Below are 18,077 nucleotides of genomic sequence, written 5' to 3' on the forward strand. Positions count from 1 at the left end.
ACATTTTAATTTTTACTTAAAAAAAAAACAGAATCGGTGCAAAAATGTTAAAATAAATATGTTTGCCAATCACATACACACACAATAATGTTTTTGTTAAAGTACACAGATACTTAAAAAATTACATAGACTGTAGATAGTTCGAAATATTTTAATGTGCAAAAAGTTGGTGAACTCAATTCAATAACCCAAGTAAGTAACAATTCGGTATCTTATTGATACTTTTTTCCTTTTTCCATATTTCATTATTTTAATTGTGCATACAACAGTAGATTGATTAATTTATTGGTTACGTGCGTGCGTGCGTGTGTGTGTTAATCTATCGCATTTCTTTGATGATACATTTAACATCTTTACTCATCCGTTGGTGACATGTAGTACCTTGCTTCAACACTTCGCCTTGATACTTTTTCTGTCCTACTTAAAACATCCTGTTATTTTCAAATATAAAGTGATTTTCCACTTTTTATGCCCCCTTCAAAGAATTTGAATTTGAGCACAATATGATTACCGATATTACAAGCCCTCTTTCATATCGCTACTTGACAAAACGGAATTAAGTATTCATCAGCGTAAAACGATAAGTTTGATATGGATGCAAAGGAAAGCTGGGAAATAAATTTAAGGTTTTAACAAGTCTCGGAAGGTGTTCAAAAGCCATTTCTTAACTTAAGTCACTTTCCTAATTTTAGTATCTCTTGAGTCAAATGAATTAAAATAGAAAGCATTTCCAAAATAAATTATTTACATTGACCTTTTTGAAAAAAAAATCATACATTAATGTTAAAAACACACATTTCTTTAAATTTGACTATGAAAATTTCAGGAAATCGACTAAAGTTAGGAAATGACTTACGATGTTTTATGAAAACAAGCCCAGACTTGTAAAAACCTTAACGGAGTCTTAACGATGTTGAATTAATTCAATTAGTACATTCTATTGAAATACTTTTGTGATAACCAATATTTATGCGAAAAGCTAATATTTAAATGAAAAGATATATTGACACGGAAAAAAGATATAAGCCTTTTTACATTCAAATGTGAATTTGAGGTCGATAATGGATGTTGTTTGAATATAATTTGTGTCATCAAGTCAGATAGATTTGTTTTAGATATTTATCACAGTGTCTCTGAATAGTGTAGGGTTTTCATGTTTGTCATGGAATTGAAAAGGTTTTGTTACATGTTTCGATACGTTTTTGTATTAAAAAGTTTATTTAAAACATACATATGGTATTTGTGATTTCAAAGGCTATGGACATGACCACTTTTGATATATACCAGATACATAAAGTGGAATGTTCACACCATTATCAACTATATTCCGTTTTACCTTATAGATCATTTAAATTCAAAATATCAGTATGGTTACTTAAGACACCATAGTATAACTTGTCAAAATTATCATTAAGAATTAGTTTAAGGATTAAAAATCGACATTTCACATTTTATTGGGGTATGGTATGCAACGAGGCTGTTCAAAATGGGCTGAGTTCGAAAGACTCCTCCAGCTTTTTGAACTTCGCCATTGCATAACACAACCCAATGAAATGCAAAATGTCGATTTAAAATTAGGGATGGAAACCGGATACCAAATCGGTATCCGGATATTCGTATCAAGTATTCGAATACTATCCGGTTACTCGTATCAAATTGTTTTCATAATAAGTAAATTTCCTTTTATATGTCATCCACCTTCTGTTATTTGACATAATTGTCCACTTAATTTATAATTCGTCATATGGCAATTTCACTTTTTCATTCATTCTTTCTCAGTCTTAATAATTTATAATGTTATAATCAAAGCTAAACAACTCATTTTACGTCATAAAACTCATGATGAATACCACATAAACACCTCGCAAATTTGATAGTCACTTCGGCCGAGGTGGTTGCTTGTTTACTGCCACGTGCTTTCGAGTTTGTTATTTATCAGCAGGTTTCATGTTAAATGACGCTTTGATTATTTGATAGTCGATTGTAATTTTATTTCATTACATTGTTTGATTTAATGCAATACCTACAATTTCTGCGGTGTTTTGTAATGAAGGATATAATTGCGGAAAAGATAAGAAGAGAAAAAGACGATCTGATTGTTCTTTATTTACATGCGTGTACTTTTTTTATTTATCAATAAACTAAACATGTTTACATATCGTATGAAAAATAAATTACAAGATGCAAAATGATGGAAATTTGATTGAAAAGTGAAAAGATAAACAAATTTGTTTTTGTATTTATTGTTCAGATAGCAATAATTTCTTCATGCATATTCATCAAAAATACGATTGGTCATTAATAGCTTTGATTGCACTACCCTTATCTTGTGATTGGACGAACAATTCCTACGGATTAATGATCAATCCGTTTAATATCAACTAGTGTCAATTAAGCACATCTGATATCATAAAGCAACACTTGTCATTGTAAACAAGATCATAGAACTTTACAGGGTGCTGCACAAGGACACAATATCACGCCTTGTGCAAACACCCAATTAGCAGACGATTTGTGACACATACCCGCTTCGCGACAGACACTGTTGTTCACCTGAAATATTTCATCAGTTTTATAACAATTGCTATGTCTCTGCAAAGCTATTTCATTGAAATTTTAATTCTTAACGAATATTCGAATACCCATTTTGGTATCCGAATACTTGCGTGATATCCGGATATCCGGATATTCGCTTCCATCCCTATTTAAAATACTTATATTTTTATTATTCTTTCTTTCGTTGTTCTCAACCGGTTGGTAAATAAGGACAGCTACGGTTACCTAACTATATAAAATAATAAATGAGGAGAAGAAAATAGTTCCTTATTTATAGGTTTAATTGCAGTATTTTCAAAGACAAGCACAGTATAACAGCTTATCGCAACTGCATAACAGCTAACAGCTAAAAAATACAACTGCAGTTATGAAAAATTAACAAAAACATGAAAACATCAAATTATAGTCACCTATAAAGTTCTCATTATATCTCGCGATAACAGCGATAATATATAAATATCACATGGCTTCCAGTGTGAAAGTACATATTGTCAACATGAGTGAAATACTGTTACCCGAGGCAAAAATAAAAATGTATTTACTTTTTGTTCATTGACAAGTATGTCCTTTTAAAATCCCTCTAAGCGGTATGTAACACTGTTCAATAATTGTTGTGTGCGAATCTTTACCTGCAATATTGGATTTAATTATCGATCATCTTTGCCAAACAAAAGAATCACTTGAATGTCAAACAAAAACCCATTTCCTGAAAGTGCTTTCCTTTTAACTAGAAAAGTTAAATACACTGAGAATATTTCTCTTTTTCAGGAGAAAAAGGTTTTGATTGATCGCAAAACAATTCCTTAACACCTTTTATTCAATACCAGATGAAAACATTATTGGCGATCATGGAATCTACATCTTGCTGTGTGGCAAACTGAATAATAAATTCAAATTTGAGCAAGTCAGTTTAACTTTAAAACGACTAAGAGCAAAGTTGTATAGACAACAATGTATCCATTAAGGCTTCATCTCAGATCACCGGCGGATATTTTGAACAAAACACTTATTCTGACTATCATATTAAGTCAATACGGGATACATTGTCACTCGTTTGAAGATGAAGAACGATTAAATACCTTTATAACAGAGAAAACGAAGCCCGGAATAAGACCAGTGCTGGATCAAACAAGGTCAATAAATATTTCTGTTCTTCCAGTGCTATCTGAGCTCAGAGAACTGAATGCAAAAGATCAAACACTCAAAACATCCATGGCTCTAGTTTTAGGGTGGAAGCAGGAACTTATTCACTGGAATGAATCCGATTTTGGAGGAGCAAAACAATTAGTATTTGATGCTCGTCAAATATGGACACCAGATATAAATTTTAATAATCGTGTTGATTATGGCAACATAATAACTGACGATGCTGATAAATCGTTTAAAGTTACGCTGTATGATGATGGAAATGTCATCTGGATAATAGGAGACCAGCTCGAAACTTCGTGCAATGTAGATATAAGTTGGTATCCATTTGACAACCAAACATGTATCCTTGAAATAGCGACAGTGACCTCAACAGATCCAGAAATACAACTTATTCCAGCCGCACAGTTTGTGCATATAAACTTGGAAGTACCAAATACCGAATGGACCATACACGAGTCACCAATATACAAGACTGCTCGTCACACAGATAGAAGTGTCCTGAAAGTACACATATTATTGTCTCGAAAGGTTTTATCCCATATAATGAATACAATCATTCCGGTGTTTATTCTATCTTTCATGAATGTACTCAGTTTTAAGATCCCATTGCAAAGCGGAGAAAGGATTTCATATAGCGTATCCTTGTTTCTCACCTTCATGGTTTTGCTGGACATGATCAGTGACTCAATTCCAAATGTCTCCAGTCAAGTTTCTGGGCTACAGTTGTTTGTGACACTGCAGTTAGCATTTGGGGCAGTTGTCACAACACTGTCCATCGCATTGGTTAAGTGGTCTCACTCATTCTCGAACCAACGAGACGGCGGTAGATTTTCCATTAAATGTTTGAAAGGACTGTGTACGACCAAAACAGAGATAAACGACTTAGATGAATCAGAAGATGGAAATCAGGAAAAGGGAGTCGACGGTATTATGAAACAACAACAGTTCTTTGAAAAAATTGATCGTGTTTTGTTTTGGTTCTTTTTTGCTCTATATGCACTTGCAGCTGTGACACTTATAATACTTTCATGTTAATCTCGATTCATGTTTGTCGCGTTATTGATGCTATATTAAACGCACAAAAAGTCTTTCTGGAGTTAACCCCACATAGGATAACTGATTATGAATGTTGTCAACATGTTTTAATTTAAATGAAAACAATTGTGTAGCGCAGTGGTTAACAAACTGTTTTACACTTAAATGGAAGTTCGGGTTCCCCCAAATGGTGAGTTTTTCGTCGCCCCGAACAGCACAATGCCGGTTTAGGGGCTAGCAAACATACCAACTATTGCTAATGTCCACCTTCCCACTGATAATAAGATAGCTTGTTTACCGACGAGTCATCGGTCATTCCATTGTTGAAATCCACGTTCTCAGTTGTGATTTACAACATTATAGTAACAACGAAGTGGACATATAAGTGATAGTGTATATCGCAATCTGTTATAAACACTTCTCTTTTTGTATGACTTCTGCAGTTGTTAAAGGTGCCATAAAGTTTAACAAACTACATGTACTAGAATACAAGAGCCTTTTTGTACGTTATGAAAAATAAATATTTACCAACGCGTTAGGATATTATTTGTGAAGGGAGGACTAAAGGGTCAATACAATATCTATTTCTTAAAATTAATATGTTGTCAAATCAATCCTAAGACATGACCTTGCTCAAAATATGCGAACAATACCCATCATAGAACATCACAAGGCATCTCTCATATGTATTATATATTTAATATCAGTAGTGTCATGCCGTGTCATTTGATGAATGTTGTGTTTAAATAATGTTGTATATCAATATTTTAATAAAGGTTTTACTTTGCTTGACTTTTCTTTCAAATAAGGTTAAGTACACTATTATAATACAGTTAAATGTCAAGAACTACATTTGAATGGCTTTGTCAATAATTTAGGAAATTATGCGGACAATAGCAAAGCCAATGGGACATTGGTGTACGCAAATCCGGGGTTGCATAATATTGTCATGAACCAGACCTTTTACAACTGACGTTTACGAACCAAATATAAAATGAAATATTTACATTTATGTTAACGTCGAATTCATACAAAAATAAGTTCATGCACTGCATCAAATCGCAAACACGCTTAGATCTATTGTATAAAGTGAGTGTTATTCATAATTTCTTATTGTAATATGCTGTGATATATTTTGTCGGTCAATTGTGTCTCAATAAATCTGGTTGTTGTTGTTTTTTTTTCATTAAATTAATTAAGCGACTAAGTAAACTGGTTTTAAATGTTAAAATGTTTTAGTAAATTCTCCGATACAAATACTATGCCCACAATGGCTACATTTACTGGACCACTGTCAGTGTGTGTGTATATCACGTGACAAATGACGTCATATATGCTTCGTCGGAAGGCAACGTTTTGCTTAAAATAAAGACTTAAACCAAAGATAACTTTTCGTTCACTACACCATTTTAAAATGAAACAAAGGGCAGTCTACACACACTGATAAAAAATATGAATATACAAAAAGTGTAAATAGTTAGCGTTTTTTTTTTTTATAATGTTCGTTCTTAATTATTTAAATATATACAAATAATTTTAAGAAAAAAATGAATACTGTATCCCACTGGCATACACTGTAAGAACATGGAGATTTTATATTGTGTATTGTTTTATTATAGCAGAAATATTGTATTAGTGTTTTATTTACAGAAATAAATAGTTTTTATATTTAATTATTTCGTTGTTTTATAATTTAATCAATTACGACTTAAGGGTATTAGGAGACGTTCTTAAGATCGTCCAATTAAGTTAAATTTCAATCTGGATTAGAGACCTTGACGAACTAAATAACCAAATAGCTTCCAACGTTTCCAGTCAAGGGAACGTTTGAAAACGACTTTCCGCCCGGTACATGACATATCTAAAGATCATGTGACAGTTTGATGGTGGAAAGTAACATGCAACAAAAAATGAAGCAGTGACTTCATTGCCTGGCACCCAGCAATATAAGGTCACGCATTAGTTTGCCCGAACATATCACACATCTTGAATGGCTACTTTCGGCAGGGCACATTTCCCAAGCTTTCTTGTTTATAGTGTTTGTTTCTTAATGATTTAAATAGACGACGTGGGGTTTGTCTTCAAAGCGAGGGTCGCATCGGCGCCTCATATTGTCATACCAAAGTTACTGAGCCCAGGTATTTTTAAAGCAAGTTAACAGGAACTGACGGCAGTGAAAATATTATACTCTGTAAAATAAATAGCAAAGAGTTATAATGCAATGTACAGACTCGAAGATCACATACCATAAAAATTGAAAGTCTGTATTGAAAGTTTTATAGAATTGTGGTATAATGTTTTGCTATGTCTTCGAAAGTTTAAAACAATCGATAAAGTGAAGTTTCATGACATTTTACCCAAAACGTGTCAGCATTTTCTTACCGATTTTATCAAATAATAATTGACGTTCGTTGAATAGCACCTAATTTGTCCACTTAATAATTATGTCGTGTTTAAGCTCCGCCTTTTGTCTACTGTTTTGATATGTGAGTTAATGTTAAGACGAAACAAAGGCCCGAGACGTGGTCGCCCTAAGTTATTAGCACGAGGGCCAATTATCGAACAACACCATGGCTTCACCATATTTTAACCTCTTTCATACATATTTTCTTATATGGTATATTTTTTAATTAACCTCCACTCCAGTTGTATTTCTGTCACCTAGAATTGATGAAGTAGAGTAAACTTATTCTCAAATAAAAAATAGATTTTGAGAATAAGGTCATGTCGGAAAAAGCCAAAACATTGTGTTGCCCATTTATTTTCCCATCAATTGCCTTCTTTGTGAACATACTTCATGACTGTTATTATGGAAATAACATGAGTCTTTAATATGCAATTAGTTTTAAGTACGAGTCATGTTCTTCCCTTCATGTTAGTCAAAGAAAATTAATAAAAGAATAACTCGTACAAATAATAACTTCATGTTATTTACTAAATAAAAGTATCGTTTTCTTAAGGTCGAAATTCTTGTATAATGAACAACATTTAGGAATCTCGAATACAAATGTGCATTTTTCCCCTCAATGTGTATCCCATATCGGGTCACCAACTATCCCCACAACGTTCATATAACGTCGACAATCTGTAAGCATTGATGAAGACGCCAATGTTTTATTCATTAATCGGAATCGGAAAAAGTCGCCGTTTCGGTACGATATAGAGATAAGCGACCCAATACGGAAAAATATTGATACATTATATTAACAATATCAATGCAAATGCACTCACTGGCTACTTGCAAGAACCCGAATATAAGTACATAACATGTTAAACGAATACATGCGCCGAGTTTATTTCGCTATCACTCGGTATGATGACTTTTCCACGTACATCCCATATTGCGGCCAAAGGAAACAATATTCAGCCTTATACCATATTTCTGTAGCTTTTTGCATATATATTGAGCTTCGCTCTCATCCTATATGGTTTCCTTTGCCCCTTATATCCCGTACCGGGTTACAAACTATACCTGTAATTTATGATACATATATATATCAATGCACTTTCTGGTAATTTCAGAGAACTTCCACATAATACACCAAATGGATTGTAACAATATTACCAAGTAGCAAATGTCCTTTCTGCTAATGGACAAGTATGTCCATTTAAAAGCCCTCGAAACGATTTGTGTCACAATCCAATGTCTGTTGTGAGTGATCCTTCCAGTATCAATTTTGGATCTAATTGTCGATTATTGTTTAAAACAAAAGAGTAACTTAAATGTCAGACATCAACCTAAGCTTGTTCTTGTAAGTGCTATCCTTTTAATACATTAACATTTAAAAAAGTAAATACACAGACATTGTATTCCTTTCTGTGGCTGATAATGGTTTTCAAGTTTAAATAAGGGGTTACCGGGTAACAACCGCACCTAACAGGCGGTTCCATTAAAAGAGTCAACCAATACCGGTCGTACCCATAATTGCAGATCGGTTACTTTATTTCTTGTTTTGTAACAGGCTTTCTTTTAAAATTCAAAGTTAAAGCCATAGGTAGCAGTAACATGCAAATAGGAATATAGTCAATATACGTTTCAAGATGGACACGACTCAAAGGGTGCATTTAAATGGATCACCATTGGCGATTTTAAGTAGGCTGTGTTTGGTGGCTATTATATGTATTCAATACGATGTACGTTGTCACTCATTCGATGATGAAAAGCGATTATATACTTTTATCACAGAGAAAACGATTCCCGGAATAAGGCCAGTGCTGGACCAAACCAGGTCAATTAACATTTCTGTTCTTCCAATTCTAGAAGAACTCAAAGAACTGAATGCAAAAGATCAAACACTGAAAACAACAATGGCTCTATTTCTCTGGTGGAAGCAGGATCTTCTTCGATGGAATGATTCAGATTTTGGAGGAGCGAACAAAATAACATTTAATTCTCGTCAACTATGGACACCAGATATTATTATTCGAAATCGTGTTGATCATGGCAATATGTTAACTGACGATGCTGATATATCAGTTAAACTTACGCTGTTTGCTGATGGACGTGTCTTTTGGGTTATAGGAGGCACTGTAGATGTCAGTAGATATCCATTTGACAACCAAACATGTATCGTTGAAATAGCGACAGTAACCTCAACAAATTCAGCAATACAACTTATTCCAGCCGAACGGTTAGCGTACATTGCCTCTGCTGGACCACATAGCGAATGGACCATACATGATTCACCTATTCACAAAACTGGCGAGTACACAGATAAAAGTTATTTAGAAGTGCACATTGTATTGACCAGGAAGCCTTTATCGTATATAATGAATACGATCATTCCCGTGTTCATATTATCTGTAATGAATGTACTCAGTTTCAAAATCCCATTACAAAGCGGCGAGAGAATATCATACAGCGTCTCCCTGTTTCTCTCATTCATGGTTTTACTGAACATGATCAGCGACTCAATACCTAATGTCTCCTGTCAAGTTTCCGGCCTACAGCTGTTTGTGACACTGCAGTTAGCATTCGGAGCAGTTGTTACAGCGTTGTCAATCACGATGGTAAAGTTGTCTTTCGTTAACCAGAGAGACACTAGTATAAGTTCAGATGGATGTCTAAAAGGACTGTTCACGAGAAAACCAAAGGCAAAGGACTGCAATGTTGCAGATGATGAACAAAAACGGAAGGGAAGCGACGGAGTTAGGAGGGAAAAGCAGTTAATTGAAACGATTGACTGTGTTCTGTTCTGGATCTTTCTTGTCCTGTTTCTACTTGCGGTTGTGACACTTATGATAGTTTCAAGTTAAACTCGAGTCTTGTAGTAGTCAAATCTATATAAACGCGTACAATACAAAGTATAACTGATATAAAAGTACCAGAAGTCGATTTAACTAATTAAGATATAGACCTCAAAATACTTAATGGTGTCATTTTTTAAAATTAGTTTTAAAAATGCGTGTCAAAAAACAATAATGTATTTGTTTTGTAGCTGCAAAGTAGTGCTCTCTCAAAAAGAATAAAATTTGTATCAAAACTCTGAATAATTGTTTCAGATACTTTAATACTGCTTGTGCTTGTCCGCTTAACGCAGTTCTTAACATCCTGTATAAGCTCGTGTTCGATACATGGTGTAAACGGGTATCATTTTTATAGTGCATGTACTTCAAAACGGTAGGATTAGGTGGCCTCCTTTTGCTAATCTCCAAATTCTCATTTTCGATAGGAAGGTTGTTTATCGAGGAATCATCAATTTTGCAACACGCCCTTGCAACCGTCCATCACTGGATATCAACATCGGCTTAATATCAAAATTGGACAGACAAACGTTATCGACCTCGACCAGACATCAATTTATGTCGCTATTACACCTGGCCCAACATCGGTCAGAATCGGTTTGATATCGGTTCGCCTTGATCGTGTAATGCAACAAGACGTCATTTCGGTCAGGCATCGAATCAACATAAAAACAAGAACATGATGATGGACCGACATTGGCCCCAAAATAGTCTGTTTGATATCAATGAGCTTTTAAAAAACACATCAATCCGACATCGGTCCAATATCGGTTAACATCATCATCAACATATGCATTTATGTATTTTTGGACTAAACTTTATAAATAAAGTTATATTTTGTATGTTTATACATATATCGTTTCTCTTATGTCTTGACGCAGTCTTAATATGACGAAGGATGTGCGTTGGTATCTGAAAAGGAAACAAGTTAATGATCTTATATATACAATCAAGAGCATGTCCTTTAGCAGTGTGCGTTTACAAACCTGGTTTTTAATAGTAAATTAATTCCACAATCCTGAAATAGCAAAACACTGTGTATGCAGTACTAATTTGTACGCTTTGCGAATGCTAGCCATGAAAATGCGATATGGTCGCATTGAAAAGGCCAAATGATGAACCAAATGTTGTTTGCGTCTTATCCGGGTATGGAATCATTGAACAACATTGGTGAAGATTTGTAGGCTTAACTGATGATTAACTTAAACATTGCTACAGGCCATCACGGGCAACCTGTTGTGTACACTAAGCGGTACGATGGCACCTCATCCTTTTATTACCTGACAACAGTTTTGACTGTTTCACAAATACCCATGAAACAACCGTTTTATTACCTGGTTATTTTCGGAAACATTTTCAAATCATTGTTTGTTTATGTCTGATTTGTTTACGTCTGGTGATGATATTGATCATATAGACGATTTATGCTCCGTGAACCAATTAAACTTACAACACCAATACAGGAATTCAAGAGTTTATACGATATGCATTTTATTTTTAGAATATGGGTAAAACGCATGACGTATCTATGACGTAGCCTCACGCAACGTCAAGAGTTCAAAACATTGTTATGTTGATTTCTATTTGTAAAACAGTCGAAAATAGTTACATTTATATAGGGCATCTGAATATATATAAAAAATGTATGTTCAGTATCACTTTTGAATTGTGAATGTTACCATTTTACCGTATATTATAATAAGGGATGCAAACGAATATTCGAATATTCGAATATTCGATCGAACGTTTGGTATTCGAATGTCAAAATTGTTGAAATAATAAATTAATAAACTTTTTGCCTACTGTCATCTTCGTCTGTCTTGTTTTTACAACGATGGACCCGTAATGCCAGAGGTGTAAACATATGACACTATACACGCGCCATATCGGACATATCGTCGGGAACTACAGTCCCCGTAATTTTGCATTTACTGGCTGTTAGACAAGTGACATCAAACACATTCCAATTATTTTGGGAACATTTAAGATCGGCCTTTATACCAATGTGTTGTCTTTCCCTGCGAATCAAGCTTGGCGATATGCGCAAATCGCCTTGATGATTCGAAGGACATGTGATAGTTATTTGCTTTAAACTGTTTTCCATGTTTCGTTACAACGCTCTTGCGTTGAAAAGTAGTTGTATGGTTTAACGTTTAATGATATATGTCCTGTATTGTTGTAAAATACATCAGTCATAATCGACGTGCGGCCATAGTTGGTGTCGTTTTCTATAAAAATATTTCGTAAACATCAATCCCAGAACGAGGCTGCAAGTACCACGTTGGCGCATATCGTCATTTAACCGGGAAAAAACAAAATTCCCGATCTTATTTTGCATTGTTTACAAAAGTAAACGCAGAGGAATTGATATAGTTTTTTTTGTTTAAAATATAATTATGGCTTTTTCTTGGGATATATTCTGAAAATGGGGAAATTCAGAGGCTAATTTGTGGAACAATAAGTGTCCGTCGCGTGTACCGAATACGACAAAGAAGGGTAACAGGGCCCTAGCTATTACGTTAGTGAATACTAGTTTTCTACAATTCTTAAAGGATCATTTTGGTATTCGAATATTCGAATATTCGATCGAATGAATTACCGAATATTCAAATATCAATTTTGCCATTCGTTTGCATCCCTATTTTATAATATTGATTGTAATTCCTGTCCATTGTCGATTTAAAAGCTCTCAAAACGATATGCGACACAATTCAATGTTTGTTGTCTGTGACCCTTCCAATATTGGATCTCGATAATTGTTATCAAACAAAAGAGTCACTTCAATAACCAACAAAAAACCATTTCCTGAAAATGTTTTCCTTTTAACTTGAAAAGTGAAATACACGAAGGACATAGTTTTCTTTTCAGGATTAAATGGTTTCGAATGACTCTTTGTTTCATTTGCCTGAAGATGTACAATGTAGTTCTTGTTCTGGCAAAGGGTGAGTTTTTTGACGACCCGAGCTGCACAATGCCGGCTTCGAAGCTAGAAGTATTAGAACTATTGGTAATGTCCCCATTCCAACTGATAAGAGACAGCTTTTTAACCGCCGAGTCCTCAGCCATTCCGCTGTTGAAATCCACGTGAACCTCGAAGCATCCAATTGTTGAAATCCACCTGAATCTCGTGGCATTCATTTGTTGATATCCACGTGCATCTCGAGGCATTCATTTGTTTAAATCCACATGAACCTCGTGGTATTCATTTGTTAAAATTCACATGAACCACGATGCATTCATTTGTTGATATCCACGTGAACATCAAGGTATTCATAAGTTGATATCCATTACACCTCGAGGCATTCATTTGTATAAATCCACATGAACCTCGGGGTATCCAATTCTTAAAATCCACATGAACCTCGATGCATTCATTTGTTGATATCCACGTGAACCTCGAGGTATTCATTTGTTGAAATCCACCTGATCCCCTGGGCATTTAGCATGTATTTGTTGAAATCAACATTATTTGGGGCATTCCATTGTTCATATCAATGTGAACATTGTTGTATTCAATTGTTGATATCAATGTGAACCTCGAGACATTCATTTTTTGAACTCCACTTGAATCTCGGGGCATTCCATTGTTGATATCAACGTGAAACTCGAGGTATTCATTTGTTCATATCCACATGAACCTCAGGGCATTCATTTGTTGATATCAACGTGAACTTCGAGGTATTAATTTGTTTAAATCAACCTGAACCACGGGGCATTCCATTGTTGATATCCACATGAACCTCAGGGCATTCCATTGTTTTATTTCTACGTGAACCTCGGGGCATTCCATTGTTGGTATCCATGTGAACCTCGAGGCATTCCATTGTTGATATCTACGTGAACCTCGAGGCATTCCATTGTTGATATCTACGTGAACCTCGGGGCATTCCATTGTTGGTATCCATGTGAACCTCGAGGCATTCAATTGTTGGTATCCACATGAACCTCGAGGCATTCCATTGTTGGTATCCACATAGACCTGGAGGCATTCCATTGTTGGTATCCGCATGAACCTGGAGGCATTCATTTGTTGATATCCACATGAACCTCGAGGCATTCCATTGTTGGTATCCACATAAACCTGGAGGCATTCCATTGTTGGTATCCGCATGAACCTGGAGGCATTCATTTGTTGATATCCACATGAACCTCGAGGCATTCCATTGTTGGTATCCATGTGAACATCGAGGTATTCATTTCTTGAATTCACATGAACCTCGAAGTATTCATTTCCTTATATCCATATGAACCTCGAAGTACGAAAAACATCGAGAACTGACACTCATCACTCACATCTTGTTTTCATGAACAGCACATATTTAAGCACGTGGTTCTGTCATTTGGTTCATAAAAACACATTAAAATGTTTTGGTTTTATTATTTGTTTAAGGTAGATATAATACGAGCACTCGTATATTAACAAAGCAATGAGAGTAAGACATACATGGACATGGAGTAAAAATAGTATGTACATAACATGGCAATTGAAAAAAAAATGAATATATGGGGGGGGGTTATTTCGTGGGATCTTAAATTCATGGATCACCCAACCCACGTAAACCACGAACATTAATGCCCGACGAACATTAATGATTTCTCAGAATTCATTTCTTTATATCCAGGTGGACTTCGAAGTTTTCCTTGCTTTATATCCACGTGAACCTCGGGGCATTCATGATATGGATTATGTTTTAAATTGTGCAATCATTTGCCGTGTTGGAACAAGTGGAGATTGTGAAATCCTGTTTTGCTGACCATTTTACGCGTTGACCTCAGACTTTACTAAAATAGATACGCTCATATATGTGTGTTCCGTCTGTTTTGTTTGTCCGTGTGTTTCTTACGTTAATATGTCAACTTTTAAAACAGGGTATTTGTTAATTTAAAGTATACTGGGCTTCTCTCCATATATTATATTGTACATTACAGACAAGGAATATTAAAACAATTTTAAATCGTTACGTAATGTTCTATAACACTTCCATTGCTGGAGGACTTTGTAAAGTCTCCAAGAACTTCCGTCACTGATTTTCGCTGTGTCTGCTCTATCATTTGCTGGACATCGCCAATGTTCCTTGCAATCCGGCATGATCTTGGTCTTCCATTGGTGTTGTGTCATCGTTCCTCAACTGATCAAGTTTGTTGAAATCTTCTCACATATATAAATAATAGGTTTTGAGAGGATGTTAAAGTCAGAAAAGGCAGAATGATTGTGTTGCTGATTTATTTTCAAAACAATTGCCTTTTCCATGAACACAAACGCTATTTCTGTAACCACGAAATCCCATGATCCTTATCCGATTTTTTTTCAGTACGAATCACTGATATTCTTCCCTTCATGATTCACTAATTAAATTAATAAAAAAGCAGTTGCAGGCAGAATAATGTTCTGTTATTTACTAAATAAAAATGTCGTATTCTTGATATCGAAGTGTTTGAAAAATGTACATCCTTTAGGATTTTCAAATACATATTTGCATTTTACCCCCTCAATGTTACCGTTTAAGAACATGTGCCGCCCTTATAATAAGTTATCGATCACATTTATAATTTCCGTATTTTTCGCTGTTGCCTCCCTTTGAAATATTTAATTTAGTTTTTTTAACAGATCAATAAAATGTGAAAATGTAACAAGTACCACAAGTTACTACAACCGACGATGGGCGTTTTGGAAAGTAGATTTTTTGGTAACATTAGTGTATAAACATATAGCACAAAATTTTCCGGACTGAAATCAAATGCTTGAGATCCCAGTTGGACCTTAATTGAAGGCTTTTGTTAAAACATCGTGTTGTTGTCCATCAACCCGTATATATGAATATTATTTGTGTTCTTATATGGGGGAACTTGTCAATAACCAGTTGGTGAATTGATATTGATATTAATGAAAATAAACTTTTTTTTAATTAGAATGAACTGCTTTGCATTCATTATTTAGTGTGTTTACGCCGAATTAGAAGAATGGTTTTGTTTTGCTGTTACAGATTTCGCACAATTGTCCTTTCAAGAGAGTCAAACGAATCTTCGTTCGAAAATCTTATAACATTAGAGCCCGCAATCCTTACTTAATGTATATATTTTCTTATTATTTATCATACAATTCTAAACTAGAATATTTACTTTGATAAAAACAACATCTTTGTTTCCGATTGCACTTAGTTAAAATAATATTTAAATGGAATGTTACATTATGAAATATTCTATGGGCACTCTCTCGCACTCAATTTCCATGTATGAAATGTTATTTAACAATAGTTCCATTAGAAAGCACTCCAAACGATTTATAACACAATACAATCTTTGATGTGTGTGACCCTTCCAGGTTCAATATTGTATTTAAGTCTCCTTACTTGTTCAAAAAACCAAGGGATCAATGAAATGTCAAACATAAAGCTTGTTCTTGGAAGTACTATTCTTTACATCCATTAACGTTTAAACTAGTGAATGCACAGAAAAAAATCCTTTCTTCTGGAGATATTGGTTAAAATTTAACTAAAATTCACGAATACCGCCGTAACTTACAGGACATGTTCCATTAATTGTTTTAACAAATACCAGTTGTACCCATTTTTGCAGATCAGTAATTTATTGTGAAGTGGCAGGCTTTCTAATTTATACAAAGTTGAAGCCGTCGGTAGAATTACCATTTAAGTGAGATGGCACGTTTAAAGATAAAAATGACTCAAAGAGTGCATATACTTGTGGATTTAAGTTGGCTGTGTTTGGTGGCTTTTATATGTATTCCATATGCAGTACATTGTCACTCATTCGACGATGAAGAACGATTATATACCTTTATAACAGTAAAAACGAAGCCGAGAATACGACCAGTGCTTGACCAAACAAAGTCAATTAACATTTCTGTTCTTCCAGTTCTAATAGAACTTAAAGAGCTGAATGCAAAAGATCAAACTCTGAAAACATCAATGGCTCTTTTTCTCCGATGGAAGCAGGATCTTCTTCGATGGAATAATTCAGATTTTGGGGGAGCGGGCAAAATAACACTTGATTCTCGTGAACTATGGACACCAGATGTAAATTTTGATAATCGTGTTGATTTTGGCAACATTTTAACTAATGATGCTGATAACTCGTATAAAGTTACGCTGTATGCTGATGGAAATGTCATTTGGATTATTGGAGGCCAGCTCGAAACTCCATGCACTGTAGATATCAGTTGGTATCCATTTGACAACCAAAGATGTATCATTGAAATAGCGACAGTGACCTCAACAGATCCAGAATTACAACTTATTCCAGCCACACGGTTAGCGTACACGGTCGGTGTTGGATCAAATAGCGAATGGACCATACTTGATTCACCGATTTACCAAAACAGCTATTTCACAGAAAAAAGTTTTTTAGAAGTGCACATTGTGTTGACCAGGAAGCCTTTATCGTATATAATGAATACGATCATTCCGGTGTTTATATTATCTTTCATGAATGTACTCAGTTTCAAGATCCCGTTACAAAGCGGCGAGAGAATATCCTACAGCGTTTCCCTGTTTCTCTCATTCATGGTTTTACTGACCATGATCAGTGACTCAATTCCTGTCTCCAGTCAAGTTTCCGGCCTTCAACTGTTTGTGACACTTCAGTTAGCATTCGGAGCAGTAGTCACGTCGCTGTCAATCGCGATGGTAAAGTTGTCATTTGCGAACCAGAGAGACAATAGTAAAAGTTTAAATGGATGTCTGAAAGGACTGTGTACGAAAACGCCAAAGACACACGACTGCAATGCAACAGATGATGGAGAAACACAAAACGAAAACGTCAGTGTTATGAAGAAAAATCAGTGCTTTGATACGATTGACTGTGTTTTGTTTTGGATCTTCCTTGCTCTTTTTCTACTTGCGGTCTTGATACTCGTTATAGTATCAAGCTGAACTCTATTCTTTTTCTCCGCGTAGTAATATATCTATATCTATATCTATATCTATATCTATATAAACACATGCAATTTAAAGTGATACTGATGAAGCTGTTATAGAATTCGGTAAACCTCGTTTCCGTAAAACACCCTACGCCCAGGTTGGAGTTGAACCTGTCGTAAACTCAGCTTGGTCATGGAAGATACTTATAATCTCCAC

General features: G+C 34.9%; 1 protein-coding gene across 1 annotated transcript; it reads left to right on the forward strand.

Moving 5' to 3' along the window:
• Positions 1-3,768: 3,768 nt before the first annotated feature.
• LOC128230967 (uncharacterized) lies at positions 3,769-17,873 on the forward strand. Its single transcript, XM_052943393.1, has 2 exons — positions 3,769-4,630; positions 16,858-17,873. The coding sequence occupies exons 1-2, from the start codon at positions 3,769-3,771 to the stop codon at positions 17,871-17,873; spliced, it is 1,878 nt and encodes a 625-aa protein (XP_052799353.1).
• The last annotated feature ends 204 nt before the right edge of the window (positions 17,874-18,077 follow it).

The sequence above is a fragment of the Mya arenaria genome, chromosome 4, assembly GCF_026914265.1.
Source record: "Mya arenaria isolate MELC-2E11 chromosome 4, ASM2691426v1".
NCBI classification, from domain to species: domain Eukaryota; kingdom Metazoa; phylum Mollusca; class Bivalvia; order Myida; family Myidae; genus Mya; species Mya arenaria.

What these genes read in the sequence shown, in the direction of transcription:
- LOC128230967 (XM_052943393.1), top strand. Translation starts at nt 3,769, where the DNA reads ATGGCTCTAGTTTTAGGGTGGAAGCAGGAACTTATTCACTGGAATGAA. An exon ending in TCAGGAAAAGGGAGTCGACG is followed by an intron (nt 4,631 to 16,857) that starts GTATTATGAAAC and finishes CTGTTCTTCCAG; the next exon opens with TTCTAATAGAACTTAAAGAG.